This window comes from Leptonychotes weddellii, chromosome 8 (genome assembly GCF_054177405.1).
Source record: "Leptonychotes weddellii isolate Sample4059 chromosome 8, ASM5417740v2, whole genome shotgun sequence".
NCBI classification, from domain to species: domain Eukaryota; kingdom Metazoa; phylum Chordata; class Mammalia; order Carnivora; family Phocidae; genus Leptonychotes; species Leptonychotes weddellii.
In genome coordinates this window covers 5,608,479-5,626,085 of record NC_138376.1, presented here as the reverse complement: position 1 = coordinate 5,626,085, position 17,607 = coordinate 5,608,479, and the positions used below count along the sequence as shown (strand labels likewise).

General features: G+C 39.1%; 1 protein-coding gene across 5 annotated transcripts in view; it reads left to right on the top strand.

The window, feature by feature from the left end:
* Positions 1-17,607, top strand: part of CDKAL1 (CDKAL1 threonylcarbamoyladenosine tRNA methylthiotransferase) — a 629,466-nt gene that overhangs the window by 294,847 nt on the left and 317,012 nt on the right. For all 5 annotated transcript variants that reach the window (XM_081827610.1, XM_081827609.1, XM_081827611.1 and 2 more), the window contains one exon: positions 90-193. In XM_081827610.1, coding sequence (XP_081683736.1) covers positions 90-193 — 104 coding nt within the window. The remainder of the gene's footprint in view (positions 1-89; positions 194-17,607) is intronic.

The following is a 17,607-nucleotide window of genomic DNA, read 5'->3' as shown; positions in this document are numbered from 1 at the left end:
TTGGTGTATGTTTTAGGTCTTTTTCCATGTTAAGTGTATACTATCTTTTTTAAAAACTTGAGCCTCATTTATTGCTATCATTTGAACAGGTGTCTCAATGCTTGTACCTACTGCAAAACTAAACACGCCAGAGGAAATTTGGCCAGTTACCCAATTGATGAACTGGTAGAAAGAGCCAGACAGTCTTTTCAAGGTAAGAGTTTCTAGAATTATGTGCGATTTTAGCCTTCTTAATAAATTATAATAGTCTTCTAAATAACCCTTCACTTTAAATACATGCTTCTTTAGCTTTCTGAAGAGTTCATAAATATTTTAGTCTATATGGCAGAAATGTTACCAGATCACTCAGCCAGGTTCTGGTATTCACATTACTCTTCTTTTACCACTCTTCCATTTTCTTATGATGTATTTTGAACTTTATCACCCACTTTCCCTTCACAGAAAAGACAAAAATAAAAAGTAAAAATGAAATCCATGACTGTCTGATGTGTGTTAAGACTTTTGTGGACTGAGAGAAATACTTTTCAAGATTTCCGACTCTTTCTTTGGTACTTTTTGGATGTTTGGAATGTAGAGTGAATAAGTGTTTCCAGGAGTCTTGCAAAAGGTAGATTTTACTATCAGTCAATGAAGATAACCCTCTTTACCTGCAGAACTTTGGACCAGCAGAGAGTGGTACCAGTAGAGAGTCCTAATGAGGATAATTCTTTGTGTGGGTGGCCAGCTACTTCCGAATCATCACTTGCTGGAAAATGTGATTGTTTAGGTATCTCTCAGCATATAATAAGACTTATCTTCAACATGAGTCACAGTTGTGTTGACACATAACTGCTTAAACCATAAACTTCCTCTTTTGTATTTGTTTATAGTATGTGTTTATAACACTGGTGTGTCTTTACACCCAATATGATATAATCTATTGTCTCATGATCTTGTGGGTTAATAGTTACTGGCAATGTACTTTTCCTTTTAGCAAGTAAGTTGGAGTGCTGCTCTCAGTACGTCACACCCTCGAAGTGAAAGCATGAGTTCCGAACGCGTTTCTTTATTTAATCTATGTAGAGCTTTTATCAACATGAATTTGGAATGCTCTTTATAATAGAGAGAAAAGTACCCTCGATTGATTTATTAACACCTCCCAACAATTTTTTTCTATTTTTACATTCTTAGTTCAGTCCCTTCCTTCATTCACATTCAACTTATATTGAACAAGAAATAAAAGGCAACTCATTGACTCCTGCCAGTGTTCTGTTTTAGAGCCAGATAATTATCTAATCTGAAAAACAGTCTGAGTGATTGTCTTTTGTACAACATGACTACGTTAAGGTGTGTTCAGAAAGGGCATAAATTTGCACAGAAACCTAATCTATTTGAAAAATGATGCCTTTGCTGGCATTCAGAATTGGTGTTTATTTTTCCATATATTTGTCAGAAAATGGGGATATTAAAACTCTATGAGCTATCCACCAAACACTGCAAATTGGTAGGAGTATGAATTAGTTCTTTCGAAGTACTTTTCCAACATTATGCATTTCTATCTGCAGCTAAATATAACTCTTAAATAAATTTTCTCACTTTACTCTGAAAATTTATTTTAAAGATCTAAAACTGATAAATCACCATCTAGGACATGAATGTATTCTCTTGGCTCCCTTATATCTATCTTCACCTATAACCTATCCTAACATTTTGATGTGATTGCTTCATGACTTAGTATGGACACGTTGATTGATTGATTTTTATTTAAATTCAATTAATTAATATATAGTGTATTATTAGTTCCAGAAGTAGAGGTCAGTGATTCATCCATCAGTCTTATATAACACCCAGTGCTCATTACATCACATGCCCTCCTTAATTGGACACATTTATGTATTACATTTGACTTGAGGTAAAAACCAGAAAGGAATAATCATAGTTTTTATAAACCAATCATAGAATTTTTCTGAAGATATCCAACATAGTTCTCTGATTTATCTTATTTATCTTTGGAAACGCCCTCTGAGCAATGGAAGTACAGGGTGTGACTTCGGTCAGACTTTATTGTCATTTAGCATCATCATAGCCTCGTGGGTTGGGCCAGTTAAGGTGAATGTTACAAAGAATACATCAGAGATTAGCAATGATGTAGTGTTTATTCACAGAGGAAGCATTCGAAGAGATTTATTTAGTATTGCTTTCATCATCATGAGTGTGTGTTTGGGTATGCGTGTGTTGGTGTATTGCCTTTTTATTCCCAGCCATGGAATGCTGGCCACGTAACATCCTTCCGGTGTCTTGTTTATCTGTATATTAAAGCTGAAACTGGGCGCCTGGGTGGCTCAGTTGGTTAAGCCACTGCCTTCGGCTCAGGTCATGATCCTGGAGTCCCGGGATCGAGTCCCACATCGGGCTCCCTGCTCGGCAGGGAGTCTGCTTCTCCCTCTGACCCTCCCCCTTCTCATGCTCTCTCTCTCTCTCTCTCTCTCATTCTCTCTGTCAAATAAATAAATAAAATCTTTATAAAAAAAAATAAAAAAAAATCTTAAAAAAAAAAAAAGCTGAAACTGAATGCTACTTTTTGGACTGGTGAGCTCATTTGATTGATGTATGATAGTGTTAACTAAAATATTGAGGTCATAACTTCCTAGGCAAGCCAGAGTGGTTAGGAAAACTTCAAGTTGTTAGGTATTAGATGCTCTTTGCCACAGGAGAGTTTGAATTTGAAACAGTGTTCTGCTGCAGACCAGCCACTGTGGTCTGAAGAAGGTATGTGGCCCCCTCCAGCCGGTGGTTTTCTCATTACTGTGACATTAAGTATTGTTTGTTGTTAGAATTTGAGATAACTTACAGGAAGTAATTGGCTGTGTTCTTCTTATGAAGAAGACATGTTACTTAAACTGAAGGAATTTAAAGTGAATCCAAAAAGTCTAATTTTGAGTGAGAATATTGAAACATCTGTAACAGACATTAATGACTAGAGTCAAATGACAGATTTTCTTTTGCTGCTAAAACATGTTTTAGGAAAAATGCCTCTATAGAAAGAAACTATTTAGTGTGACTGTTATCTTTCATTCTCTTAATTTGAGAAAAGCAAATTCATGCTGAGAATGGCCTTATACCCTTTTTTCCACTATAGGAAGTACCTGTCGATAGCTCACATTTTAAAGGCCTTAAGTTAATTATCTTTTTTTCTGCAAAGGACATTGGGATATTACTGATCTTACAGACTTCCTATATGTGAGCTTTAAAATGGTGAAGAATAATTATTGAGGTAAATATAATAGAAGAAATTCTTTCTCATCTCTGTGACTTTTGCATATTTGTTCTTTAATAATTCAGGTGTTAGGAATATTCTTTGAGCTAGAACCCCTTAAATTCTGCATGACGCCATTATTATTAAATGGCCCTATAATTAATAATAAACAATATGGTTCTTTGAAAGGATACTTTAAGATGAAAACCCTAACTATGCTGCCAATAAATTTTAGTATTATGAAAGCCACTCTGTCAGTGGAAGTTAAATTTCCCATCCTGAAAAGTACATTTCCTTTCTTTTTCTTAAAGTTTTTGATGACTGTGTGTCAGAAATACCAAATGACTTTTAAAAACTCTGAACCAGTTGTAGAATAGGGATAGAACCCAGATTGCCTGTCCTGTGGTACAATAAGAGCACAATTTCTTTCTGAATAGCTTATTTATGAAACATTTTATATTCATAAAAATTTATTTCTTAGTAGTCTAATGAATGAAGAGACCAAGGGCTGACCCAAAGACAAGGGAGCATTCAGAAGAGATTCTGAAATAATCATGAAATCATTCTGAATGTACAGTGGATTCCCAAAGCACCAAAAATAGACTGACTATACATTCAGCTGCCAAAAAGCGAGAAAGAGAGCTCATTAAATTTTGAATGGATAGCATTAAAGTCAAAATTATTTGTGTTTTTAAATAAAAACTTTAGTTTGCCTTTTACAAACAATACATAGATATATACACACACACATATACCTATGTATATATATATTTATATTTGGTTGGTTTCCTAGCTTTTTTCTTTTCCTCCTTTTTTCCCTTTTTCTCTCAACCCAGTCCCCTTGACATTTTCACCTTCTCAACATGTTTATCATTTTTGTGGCCAGTTCTGAATATAAGATTTATCAAGTAACTTGAGCTTCTCCTCTCATTGTTCTAACAGCCTGTGGGGAAAACTTTCCCCTCACCACCTCACCTCTGCTGAGATTTAAGTTTTAAAAATTCCTGGGCATCGCGGTGTTTGGGGACTGGGGTTTGACATGGTTGCATTTTAGATATCTAGAAAAGCATGTCAAGCTGTGACCAGGACTTTGTTGGGGCCAGAATGAATTTACAAGCTAGTGTTTTCTAGGATATTTGTATTGATTTTTCTCTAGCAGCTAATCAATCGGTTTCAGTTGTGTAAGTGATGGAGCAAACCTTTTTAAGTGTGCTGGGTGAGTGGTGTGGAAACAACACCGTTCACTGCTGTCTCTGGAATCAAAATGTAGAGTTGATGGATGAGCTATTTTTTTAGCGATTGTGTGCTTTTCTAGATCTCATTTGTGTGTTGCTACCTTTTCTCTCCCTCATAAATCTGAAAAACCCTCTCAGGATAAGTGGCATAAACTGGTCATGGAAAGGTAAATAAATTAAGATGAAGTATTCAAAGCAGGGAGAAAATTTCTTGGTGTTTAGTGATTTTAGTATTAATGTTGAAATTTAAAAAAATGAATTCTGTTTGAGACTTGCAAAGATACTGTCCATCATGTGTTAGATTAATTACTCAATGTAACTGGAAAACATTACCTCCTGACCTTTTAGGGAGGAAGGGACATGAGCAGTATTTGATTTTCGGGTGTATGAACTTAGATTGTTGAATTTTACAGTTTATATCAAGTCACATTTGACTCATCACCGTTAGCAGTGATTGCTATATATTGATTCTGATCCGAGATCAGAAAAGAGACCAATAATTGCATCCTGTTAATTTATATGGCAGTTATTTCAATATCTCGTTTACTCCTTTATCTTTTCATTTGTGCTGTGCTGACAGAGAAATTTCTTTCTTCTGTAGGATTAATAATGTTAATTTACGTGTTTATTATACACTGTCAACTTCCAAGGAGGATTTTAGGCAGCTTACATTAAAGGATTGTGCATGTAATGGACCCTGAAAATAAAAGCTGTATAAAATGTTGTATTGTGTTTGCAAAGAGGGAAGATAATTTTACAAACTGGTGAATCCTGGCTCTACAGAAGAATAAGGAAATACAGTGATTTATATACTTTGATATGAGTGTGTAAAAGGAAGCATATAGGTTATAATGAGGCAGGTACATGTTTCAAGGCTGTAGACACTGAGAATTATTTTCCTTTCATAAGAGACACTGAATAATATAATAAAATGCTTTTAGCTGGTCATACGTAGAAATTCAAGATATAGTCTCTACATGGCCTTTTCTTCTGTTGATTCTTTAAAAATCCGAAAATATAATTTTATTTTTATTTTTTAAAGATTTTATTTATTTGACAGAGAGAGACAGCGAGAGAGGGAACACAAGCAGGGGGAGAGGGGAGGGGGAAGCAGGCCTCCCGCCCAGCAGGGAGCCCGATGTGGGGCTCAATCCCAGGACCCTGAGATCATGACCTGAGTCGAAGGCAGACGCTTAACCACTGAGCCATCCAGGCACCCCCAAAATATAATATTAAATTGTAACTTTTCCAAAAAACTAATGAGAGAGCTAAATAAATGTGATGTGCAATAATACATGTAACTTGATAGGTGGACATGTTGCTTAAATAGGTGTCAGATACTCAATTTAAATACGTTAAGATTAATCACTTTGATTTCAGAGAATGCTAGTTAAGTCTGTCCTTGGCAAAGCGGAGTATAATTTACCTGGCCTTTGCCTATTCAGATCTCTGAGTTTCTAAGACAGTGGTGTTCAAGTCTTTTTTTTTTTTTTTTTAAGCAATAAAGAAAATCCTTTCTTCAAATGAAATTTGAAAAGTAAAAGCTGAGCCACCATGGTTTTAGTAGATGTGAGACCCTGTTCAATGAGCCCCTTCCCTCAGAGGCCTGGCCTCAGAACCTTTAGAATCCAGCCTGAATTGGCCGGCTTACATTAGTAGTTCTTTAGCGCACAGGTTTTCCCCGCTCTGCGCAAGGAGAGCATGCCCACAAAATACTTCGTAAGCTGAGGCGGCATGAAGCAAAGAAGCAATTACCATTAATTTATATGGAAAAAATCTTGAGTATTTCCCAGACCCCAGAAATAACCCCTCTTAGGCTTTACTGATATCTTAGGACAGACACATCTTGCCGATGGATCCACAAAATCAGCGGGGCTGAACACGGATGCTCACAGACAGTTCAGTGCCGGCGTCGAGGCTGAGTGTGCTTTCCTGGGGAGGAGCTCTGAGGGGCCACTCGCTGCTCAGGGTGCGTCATGCTGCCTCCTTTCGTGGCTAGCTGCAAGACAAATGCTAAGTGCTGTTTTCACTTCTCGCCTTTTTTTTTTTTTTTTTTTTTTCTGGTAAAAACGAAAATCCTCTTTGGATTTCTCGCAGTTAGCAGAAAACAGGTAGTAACGTAGGTCTTTCATAAAAGCAAAGTGACCTCACGTGAACCTTCGGACAATGGGAGTTTCCTGTATTCCTTAACACACCGGTCCAGGTGCGGCAGATGTTTTCTTGAAAGGGCCGGGTAGTGAGTTTTTTAGGCTTGGTGAACCCTAAGGCCTCTGTCGCAGCTGTTCATTTCTGCCCCCGAAGCATGAAAGCAGCCACAGACAATACAGAAACGAATGGGTGTGGCCATGTTCCATTAAAGCATATTTATAACAGGAAATTATGGATGAAAGTGTTCATTGGTCACCTTTGGGAAAAGCTGACTTGAACAAATTAGGGAAGACTCTGTGGCAGAACTTCCCGTTGTTTCTAATATGCTAATATAGGTCATCAGTCCGTAAGAGAAGGAGGATGTGGTCTTTAGGGCCTAATGTTGATCTCGAAGAGATCGGTGCTCTCAGTCTGGCTGTTCATTTTAGTCACTTGGCAGTTATAACACCAAAGCCAGACTGATGTCTGTGTCCTGTTCCTGAGTTGCACCACACTTTCTGTGGACGGGGAGCCCTGCGCTCTCTAGAATACAGGTGAGTCAAGTGTACTGCTGGAGCTGAGAATGAGTTGAGAACCACTAGCTGAGAGAACTTCTGGTGGAAGCTGTAAAATGAGCTGACCCTCTCCCCCTCTACTGAGAGGGATCTCTGAGAGGAAACCCTGGTGATGAGTAAGGAAAAGCTGACTTAGAGATGTGGGAGGGGCACCAGATGTGTTATCAGTTTCCCGACCCCCCCCCCCAAGAGTCAGCGGAGGGTTTCAGAATGCAAAGGTGCTTATTTAAGGTAAAAGGGGCAATGATTTTTGTTGTCCCTAAGGTATCACAAAAGGGTCAACGACACTTACTGTGTGTTTACTGTGCTGTCTGGGAGCTAAAAAGATGAAAAACAAAACAACGAATACATGGGTCTTGTCATTGAGGAGCTCCTCCTAGTTTAGAAGGACAGGATAGCAAGTTGGGCTAATGAGAACTCAAGCCCCCAGAACCAGGAAGCAGGTAACAAAAATCACTGAGCCTATTAACATGTGTAAGCACCTGGATTTCCAAAATGTCCATTATGTACCTGGGGTGGTGTCCACAAATCGACCACACCTGGGTTACCTCTCCACCTTCCCTAACGCTGGGCCCCTGTTACCAATCAACCAGGGCTTCTCCTCACAGTCCTCTCCACAGAGTTCTTGTCCGCCACCGCCATTGGAGCATGCTTAGTATCCTAAGTAGAATCTACTTGTGTTCCGAATCTTGGGGTTTCTGTGATGCTAGCAGTCTGTGAGAGACACTGGGCAGTGACTCCTTCACTGAAGTAACTATTGCAACTATATAGTTATTTTTCCATTCATTTGACAAATATTTATTGAGCATTTGTCAGAAATAGTTCATGTTTCTGCTAATAGGCACGTGCTTTAGAAAAGGGGGGATAACGATACATTATTATAATCAGCCTTTGATTATTTCTGCCGATAAGATATGGAGGCCACTGGGTAAGGTTTGCTGGCCCTTGAGCAGACAGCTGACCTTCCATGTGGGAAACAAGGACGCAGTCCTGAGGCTGTTCAGCAGAATGGAATCTGTTCCTAGTTCTCAGAATTTTCCTAGTTCAGAGAACATAAAATCCAAAGTACAGAAACCTTGGAGCTTCCGGGAATACCTTTTTGTATCCATCCATAGGAAATCTAGAGTGTCATCTGTCCCCCACTGTTATTGAAGTTGTATTTTTTGGCTCCATTGTGTTCTGCAAAACAGCTTGCCAATACACAAGTATAGAATTATATTTAAAATAACGAGACCCTGGGAAAACAGGGGAGGACAGAAAAGTCAAGAGTTGATGGGGAATTGCACACTGAAAGTAGGCCATCGTCACAGACGCAGTGTAGACTGAACTTCTGGCAAACTTGTTGTCTATAAGGAAAAAAACCCAGCTTGGCATTCGATTTGAAAGAGTTTCACGTGTGAGTTCGAATAGAGAGTACTGAGAGATGTAGTGCTTCTCAACGGCATTCCTTTAACGCTGAAATTTACATTCTGCTTTCTTAAAGTTGCATATTTTGGCATTCCTTGTTAAAACTTGTAGCTGAGCCCTGAAAAGCGTAACACCCTGAAAGGCTTTCTGGGGAGTCTAAAACAATACATCCTAACTAGCTGTGACTTTGTAGCGACCTGGTCCCACTTGAAAGCCCTCGGGCACCACCAAGGAATCCCACAGTAGAGACTGAGAAAGGAGGGGTCTGTACACCCTGGGTTATCCTGTAAGATGATGCATCCCACTGCGGGAAGAAGATAGTAACATTTGTGTTTATGTATTTTCTCATTCTTGAAATTTTTCTTTTGCATATATTTTATACTGTACATAATACATTAGTACAAAAATGCATGAGTATAATTAATATGCATCTATGGGGATGCATTCTTAAATTTGGCTGATTTAGAGGAACACATGGCCCAATTCCCACTATCAATGCAGCGCTTTCAGCCAGGCATTTGGTCTGAGTAGGGCAGCGGAGTTCTTTGCTCTCTTTTATGGTCCGAAGGTGCCCGTATTCTGTTTTGCTTGAGTGCAAATCCTCTGCTTTTGAGATCAAATAAGCAAATAAGAAGTTATGTCTTTTGGAGGAAAACTAAAGCACTTAATCAAGACTCCTGCCGTGCATCTCTGCCCAGAGATGGAGACTCTGTCCTCAGTGGCACGTTTCCCCTTTCCTTACATCTGTGGTTTAGGCTGGAAGACTGAGCCAGGAGGGCATGGGGTCAGGCGTGTGTGCATATTGGTTTAGTAGGTGCTCAATAAATGTTGAATGAGTTGCTAATCCTGAGTTGATGGGGCCTGATGAAATTCCGTATGCGACTTGGAACCTGTAATGAAAATATAGCCTGGAAAAGCTAAATTTTAAAGTGGGCAAGAGATATTGCTTAGTTTCAGCTGTTCTTCAGGCACAACTGCGTACTGTGTCTTATAACACTGGCTTGATTTTATGACACCAGATATTTCGTGGTGGTGGCTTTCCAAGATTTGCAACAGAAATAATTTACTTCTGGAAAGTATTTCCTCATAGTTAACGGGTATCTATCATTTTCACTAAGTGGGGTACATCGCACTTAGGTCCACATGTATAGTTATAAATAAATACGTATTTGCTTTGATTTTTTTTTTTTCTTTTACTAAACAGAATTCTGCAAAAGATTTTTTGGTGATGGGGGACAGAAGTTAACCAAAGGTTTGCTTTCAGTGTCTGAAACTGAGGCTGATCTATCTCCGGGATCATTTTGGTGAACTTTAAAGGCTGCAAGTTAGTTTTGGAAAGTTGTTTAATGGAATTTTAATAGCCCTGGAAAGATGTGAAAATGATACTGCTACCTGGTAGTTTGTAAGCCTGACCTTTGTGAGATGTTTTCTGGGCAAAAGTACTACTTTGTGGTACCAGCAGCTTTTATTGATTCTGTGGAGTCTGCAGTTTTCTGCCACTGGCTGTCAATTCATTCCAGCTGAAAAATTATTAAATCTCTTCTCCTGCTTGTGTGGCTATTAAATTGCAGTAAACATACTTGCACAATGTCAGGTGTGGCGAGCATAATTTTCTGCATGAAAAAAAATATTTGTTAGTGGGACCTTGGCTGTTCTGCAGAGGTTATAAATTTCTGTACTTCTTTTTATTTGTTGCTCTCTGTTAATATATTTTTTTTATCTCTCTTGGTGAGTTCCAACACATTTCTTGTTATTTGTAATGTAAGAAAGAAAAAGTTTGATTTAGATTGCTGCCTTTAAAGAATAAGTGCCCCCTTTAGTTCATCATTTCTGGTGTCAGCAAAAGAAGGATTAGAACCTGGGGGTAAGAGGGTTTAACCTGTAAAAATGTAATTGGGGAAGAATGAGCAAGATCTGATGAAAGAATGAATTGAACGAATCAGGGAAAGAACGAATGATTAGATGACCATACACTCCACATAGATCTTTTTGATTTGTTCCGTTTTAGTTAAGGAAGGTGAAGGATGGTGCAGTAATAATCATCTATAAAAGTGGATCTTAAGCTTTACTGTCTCTGTGAATAACCCCTGGACCTTTGGGTTATGTATTTAAAATTGCACTTCCTCTCTCCCTGCCCTCCCCTCTCTTGCACTCTCTCTTTCTCTGTAAAATAAACAAAGCTTTTTTTTTTTTTTTTTTAAAAAGGGTAGGGGTGCCTGGGTGGCTCTGTCAGTGTTGAGCAGTGTTGAGCATTGTACTCTTGATTTCGGCTCAGATAATGATCTCAGGGTTCTCAGATCGAGCCCCGCGTTCGGGTCCGCGCTCAGCAAGGAGTCTGCGTGCTATTCTCCCTCTGCCCCTCCCCTGTCTTGCTCTCTCTCTCTCTAAAATAAATAAATAAATCGGGGGGGAAAAAAAAAAAAAAAGGCAGACATGCGGCCAGATTCCTAATTCAGTAGGTCTGCCTTAGGCCCAGGGATTTGCATTTTCAAATGAATCACTCCAGACGACTTAGATGCATGTGGTAAGGACCACTTCTAGAAACTTACGTCTAGAAAAACTTCCCTCATTAAATAAATACACTGAGTCAGGTAATCAAAATATTCAGTGGAAGTGGAGAAGAAACACACCATTGATGTGAGGCGATAAACTAAAACTTTTTCCCACATAATAGCTGCAGTGTGGGCACGGTGCGGTTCCATTCGTCCCATACCTGGCCTCTCATCGGATTTGTATGCGGAGTTTCAAATACAGGTTCCGAGGCTCCACCTCCAAAGAGTCTGGTTCTGAGCTAGACTAAGCTGGGGAATGTTTATTTTAAAAGCTGCACAGGCTTGAGAATCACCAGCCTAGATTTTTTTGTTCTTTTTTTGTAGTTTGGTTCTTTTTGATGTATAAATTTGTATTGATTTTTCTCTTTAAATACCACTTTTTGGGCTCAGTTTGAGTCGAGCCTTTCAAGCAGAATATCACACTGTCATAATTAGAAGCACAAAGGAGCATTTCTCTCTCAAATGTATTTTATAAAACAAATATATGTATATTGTGGAAATAATTCCCTACTGTGTACTAACATGATTGAAGTAGTTAGCTAATTTGTTTTTATAGGTATAGAAAGAATATGTCCATTTGTGTAGTTTGTAAAGTATATTTCCTCGAGATAAGGTGTGCCTTTGTTTATTTTTCTTTATTTGAGAAGAATAAATTTAAGAAATGCTAAATCTATATTGGTAGCTGAAATCCACAGTTCTCTAGTTCGGAAAGCACTTAATTTTGATATATTTGCATGATGGAGTATCACACAATTTTGAGTATTAGTGTTTACAAAGTTTATAATAACCTGGAAAGTGTTGTTTCATAACTGGGTTAAAAAACATGCTGTAAAATCATATGTACTATACAATCACAACTATTTTTAATAAGCAAGCAAAAATAATTAAGTACAAAGAAAGGAGAAATTAAGCCAATAGGTTACTTTTGTTGGAGGGACAAAAAGCATATTAATATTTTTTGCTTTTAATATTTTCTAAATTTTCTAAAAGTACATATCCTTTTAGATGGCATAAACACAATCGTCTGCATATTTTAGATTATCAGAGTTTTTCAGTTTAGAAAATTAAATCACACATTTGAAATAGAGCCACTTTTTATTTCTTGACTGAGATATGGGAAACAGAAATGGGACCATTTGGAACACTTGATAAACTGAAACTTATTTGTACCTAACTTTGGAATTGGTGGATTCGGATTGAGCATAGAGTAGCCTGATATTCTGAGAATTTACTCTTTACAAATGATAATAAAGAATGAAGACTTCTTCAGGAGAAATCTGAAAGCCCCCTGGCTTCACCGATTCTGCTTCCTGTCCAGCTCTGTGGTTGAAATGGCAGTTCTGTGAATAAATCAAAGAAGAGCCGGCTAGTGGGAAACCTTTGCAGTTGCTTTTGCCCTTCATTTTCAGATGAGGAACATGGAGCCCGAGGTCAGGAGACTTCCCTAAGCTCCCGCTCACTCCCGCAGTTCCCTCACCACTGGCCTCAGCTGCTTCCGCTCCATGGAATAGCATTAAGAACGTCTTCTTTGAAAGACAGTTCAGAGGGTAAGGGGGGAGAAAAGACATGGGGGTAGGAGAAGCTTAGGGAAAGAAAAGTTGTGGGCCGGAAGACTAAGTGGTAGCTTCTTAGAAGAGCAGAGACTTGCTGGAGTCCATGCAAGGTGGTTTGCATTTGGAGGAAAATACAGTTGAACTCGGCAGCAGAGCCCAGGAGGCGCCATGTGATCGGGCTGTGCGTTCTCCATTCTATACTCCTCGTTGCCCCACTGTCTTTCCAACCCGTTATCATCTAACCCTTCTTCCTTAGTTCCTTGAACATAGCACTGGCTTTTCCCCTTTCTTTGAAAGGGTTTACCTGTGGTCTTTGCACGGCCATCTCTTTGATGATAAAGTATCAGCCTCAATGTTCCCTCTTCACGGGGCCCTTCTTTGACCGCCCTATTTAAGGGAATCCTTTCCTTCTCATTCTCCATCATATCACATGTTTCCTCCAAAGCACTTAGGATTTGTACTTCATACCCATTTGTTTGTTCATTTCTTGATTTAAAAAAAGTTCTGAGAAAGTAGTCAGACTGCCTGTTTCATTCATCCCTGGATTTTTAGAGCTTGGTATAGTGCAGGGCATGCAGTAGATCCATAGTAAATACTTGTTGAATGGAGGCATGAATACAAATTACAACATAAATTAATGGAATTCTATTTAGATCTATCTAAAAGCTCTTTTCTTAGGTATGCTGTTTTCTTTTTAGAGTAAGACATAAGCAACAGAAGCTCTATATGTGGTTGTCTGCATTCTCATCTTGTTAGGAAAACCTGTTTGCTTTCTCTGAATACCTTCCCAGTGGGTGTGAGTGGCAGGCTTCAGTGGTGGGGGTGGGTTCATGAATCATGTCAGTACAGGACTTGTGCGTGCACGTATGCAGCTGATATGCAGAACAGTCATGGCCAGAATTACGGTGGGAACCCAGAGTCCAAACCCAGAAGGGTAGCCCTGAAAAGCATCAAAACAAAATGATCAGAGTCAGAGATCAAAGCCAAGAGCATGAAACCAGAAAAGTGGATTGTTTCTCCAATCACATGGAGAGCAAATGGGAGAAAGTCCCAGCTAGTTAATTAGAAAGGGCCATGTTCCTTGCCCCTTGCAGAGTGCCGGACTGGACTCTGGGTTTAAAGGCTATGTGCGCAATGGACAAAGCCCACTTTTGGCATGCAAACTATTTGGAATATTTAACAGTTCATGTTTTTCTCCTCCCTAAAGCCCTGTGGATAAACTATTGAAACATCCTAGTAGACTGTTAACTTGGTGGCTCTCACTTAGTCACACCTCTCAGTATTTGTACTTAGTGTAGATAGGGCCCTTCCACACTGACTGTCAGCTTGGCCGCGGCATCTTGCTTTGCCAGGGGAATCGTAGGAAGCATAAGGCAAGTAGATTTGGACTGTCCCGTGCACTGGGGCTTATTCTTGTGCAGTGTTGCTTGGAGCCCTGAGCCGCCTTGTTAGGAGGTCCGTCTACCCTACTGGCAGCATCCTATGAACAGAGAGATGCGTAGCCAGCCCACACGTCTCCGAGGTTCTCCGCCGAGACCCCAGACTCGTAAATGAAGAAGCCGTGTTGAATGTTTCAGCTACCGCATTGATCCAAAAGAACTGCCTAGCTGAGCCTAGCCCGGACTGCAGGACTGTGAGTAATAATAAATTATTGGTTTAAGCCACTAACTTTTAGTGCAGTGTGTTGTACAAGTGTAAGTATATTGTGTTGGATATTTTTGTAAGAATGTATTTTAATATAAAAATTTCATAATACCTTTATTATATTTAGAACACCTTTTAAGATTAGCCAGATATATCCAGGACTGCTTCTCATTAAATGAAATATGGTGGTAATAATAGGATTATGGTTTAAACAATTACTGGCATATCACTAGGAACTGTTAAGCACAGAGAGAAGTAAAAATCAGAGCGCTGTAGTTTACGGTCTAATATATAAGGCATTATGGCACTGAACTCAGGTAATCCTAAGGTACTGTGGCATTTTGGTTCAGACAGAATAGGTTAGGGCGCCTGGGTGGCTCAGATGGTTAAGCGACTGCCTTCGGCTCGGGTCATGATCCCGGGGTCCTGGGATCGAGTCCCCCATCGGGCTCCCTGCTCCTTGGGGAGCCCGCTTCTCCCTCTGCCTCTGCCTCTCTCTCTGTGTGTCTCTCATGAATAAATAAATAAAATCTTAAAAAAAAAAAAGAATAGGTTAACTGCTGTTTCTGTAGTTTATTAGCTCTGTGGCCTTAAGAAAGCTCTGGTTTATTCTTTCTCAGCCTCAGTTTTCCCATTAGCTAATCAGGATGAATATGAACCAAGCTAATGTAATGCTAAGTCTGTGATACTTTGAGAATACTTAGTCGCTAATACATTGTTCTTGACCATGTAACAAGAGGGCAAGAAGAAGGAAGAGGAACAGGAGAAAAGAAATCGATGCCTAAGAAAATGCTTTTGCCACTTTAGTTGATTTTGTTTTCGTTCCACCTGTATTCTGTGTGCATTTGTTCACATACCCCACCTGCTTTCACATGCTTATGCCTGGGCTGCTTTTCAGAAGAAACACTGGACTCTGGATGTGCTCCTCCCATCTCAAAGTGCATACAGATCACTTAGGGATTTTGTTAGTGCAGGCTGCAAGGTTTTATCCTTGTAGGTCTTGGGTGGGGTTCCCAGGCGATGCTGGTATTACAGGCGCTGGGATCACACTGAGTAAAAAGGGCCTGCCTGTAAGATGACAGGTTATTCACGACCCTTTGCCTTCTGGTCTTAAATCTCCTCTTCGGCCACCAATTCGCAGCATTCTGTACCACATTATTTGCTCTTCTCACAGAATTTTTTCTTCACGCATCCATGACAGTGCTTGCCAGGTTGAGTTAAAGTGGCTTGTTTTAATGTTGGTGTCTTCCACTTTTCCTTCCTCTGGGATAAGGACTGCCTGAGTCTTCTCTTTACATCACAGTTAATGTTCAGTAACTGAGTTCTGCATGCATGCACGCCCTTACGGTTCTTGTTCCTGTAGACTGGAAACTTCATGTTTCGCCTTACCAAGCCGAAGTAGCAAATGCTCTCAGAGTGAACCTTTTAAATGTCTGCCCATGGATGCTGGAGTTGGAAGTACTAGTCGGCCAGTGCCCTTGATGGGTAATGAGAGAAAGATGGATTGTTCACAGATGTGAGGTAATTTAAGAGGATAATGTGAATTGGGCACAGTAAAACTATTCTTTTTTGGTGAATATTAATGTACACCCGTCCTATATTATATTAACAAATAATGGCAAACTGGATAATATTTAAAATAAAGTGAGTGCTTTACATAAGAAATGTTGAGGAAAACTGGAACCAAAAAGATAATATCTGTTTTCTTTGAAAAAGCTGGTTGCTGCATATTGTGTACAAGTGAATTCATTTCTGCTTTTACATCTGTGTTTACTCTGGTTACATCTAGGCTCTATTTTTCAGACTTGAGATAATTTATATGTAACAGTCTGACCTTCATTTACAGTTGTACTGACTTGAAGATATAATTTACTATGTAATTAGTTTTGGTAAAAAACGGGGGGGGGGGTAGGAGAAACTTGGAACTATGTTAAGTAGAGAATAAATTGAATAAATATTTAAAATAATTTCCTTCAGTGTGTTAGCCCAGCATTTGAATGTTTCCAGCAATATGATTTCTGCAGCTAAGTTTTCAGGTAGTGAGTGCTCTTTATAAATTCATAAATACCACAATTACATGAAAATTATACCACCTATGAATTTTGGAAATCTGTAATGTTTTTGCTGAGATTCACTGATGTTTTGCATTTTATTGTATATTTTTTGACTTAAAATAGCTTACTTTGAGTAAATACAAGAGATTGGTTGAGTTTTTTTTCCCTAGCTATTGGAAGGTTAGTGTGCAATTTAATCTTAATTTTTGTTAGTATTATTTATTTAACAAACATCTGTCAAGTACCTCTTAAGTGGAGGATTTGTGACAGTGAAATGCTGTATACATTTCACATTTTCCATAGCGAATGTTGGAACATTAAAAGAAGCAATTTGTAATTTGTAAGTATGGCTTGATAACAAGTTATAAAACAAATGTGTGTTTTTCTTCACTAAAACACAACTTGCTGGATTATAAGGTGCTACTTAAAGATGAGTGGCTTGTTCAGATTAATTTAGATAAAAGGAGAACTAAGAAGAAACTTGGGCCAATATATTTTAGGTAACACAAGGTATTTCTCAAATTGGGTACCAGCTCATTGTTGACATTTAATCATGTATTCAGCCACCATATTGCTAATCATTCTTAAACATGGACTCCAGGAAGCAGAATGGCTATCACCAAGAAAATAAAAGTTTATATGCTGCAAAATATTTATTGTATTCTACCACCAGAAACATAAAATGGACTCTTCGCACATCAGTGGTTTTATTGTCTTATTGCCTTTATTTTCATTCTTATTTGTGACAGTGATTTTTTTTTTGATGAATTCAAGCATGATTATAAAGATAATTCAGATGTTATGCTGTTTTGTGGGCCCTTCTCTTAATATAGCTGCCTAAGAAGTGGACATCAAATAATTTTCTTTGCGCTTTTACATCTGATTCTTCATCATTACGTTCACCTAGTGAATTACAGGGGCTGGCGTTCTCGTCCCTGTTCTAGGAAGCACAGAGAGGTTACGTTGCCGGTCTGAGCAGGAGTCCTGAAACAGATGCTTTCTGAGTGATGGACCAGCACCCTTTGCACCGTGGCGTGTGCACTCAGGGAAGCATTGTACTCAGATACTCGTTGTTGCAAATGTAGCGCTCGCGATAGCACAGTGTCCTTTATTACGATAACTGGGGTCATCTCATCCGATGTGATCATTTTGAGAGAAGCCCTTAGTAGTGATGCAGCCATAATGTTCTTGGATGGTGGCACTGACTCACTTCACAGGTCTTCAG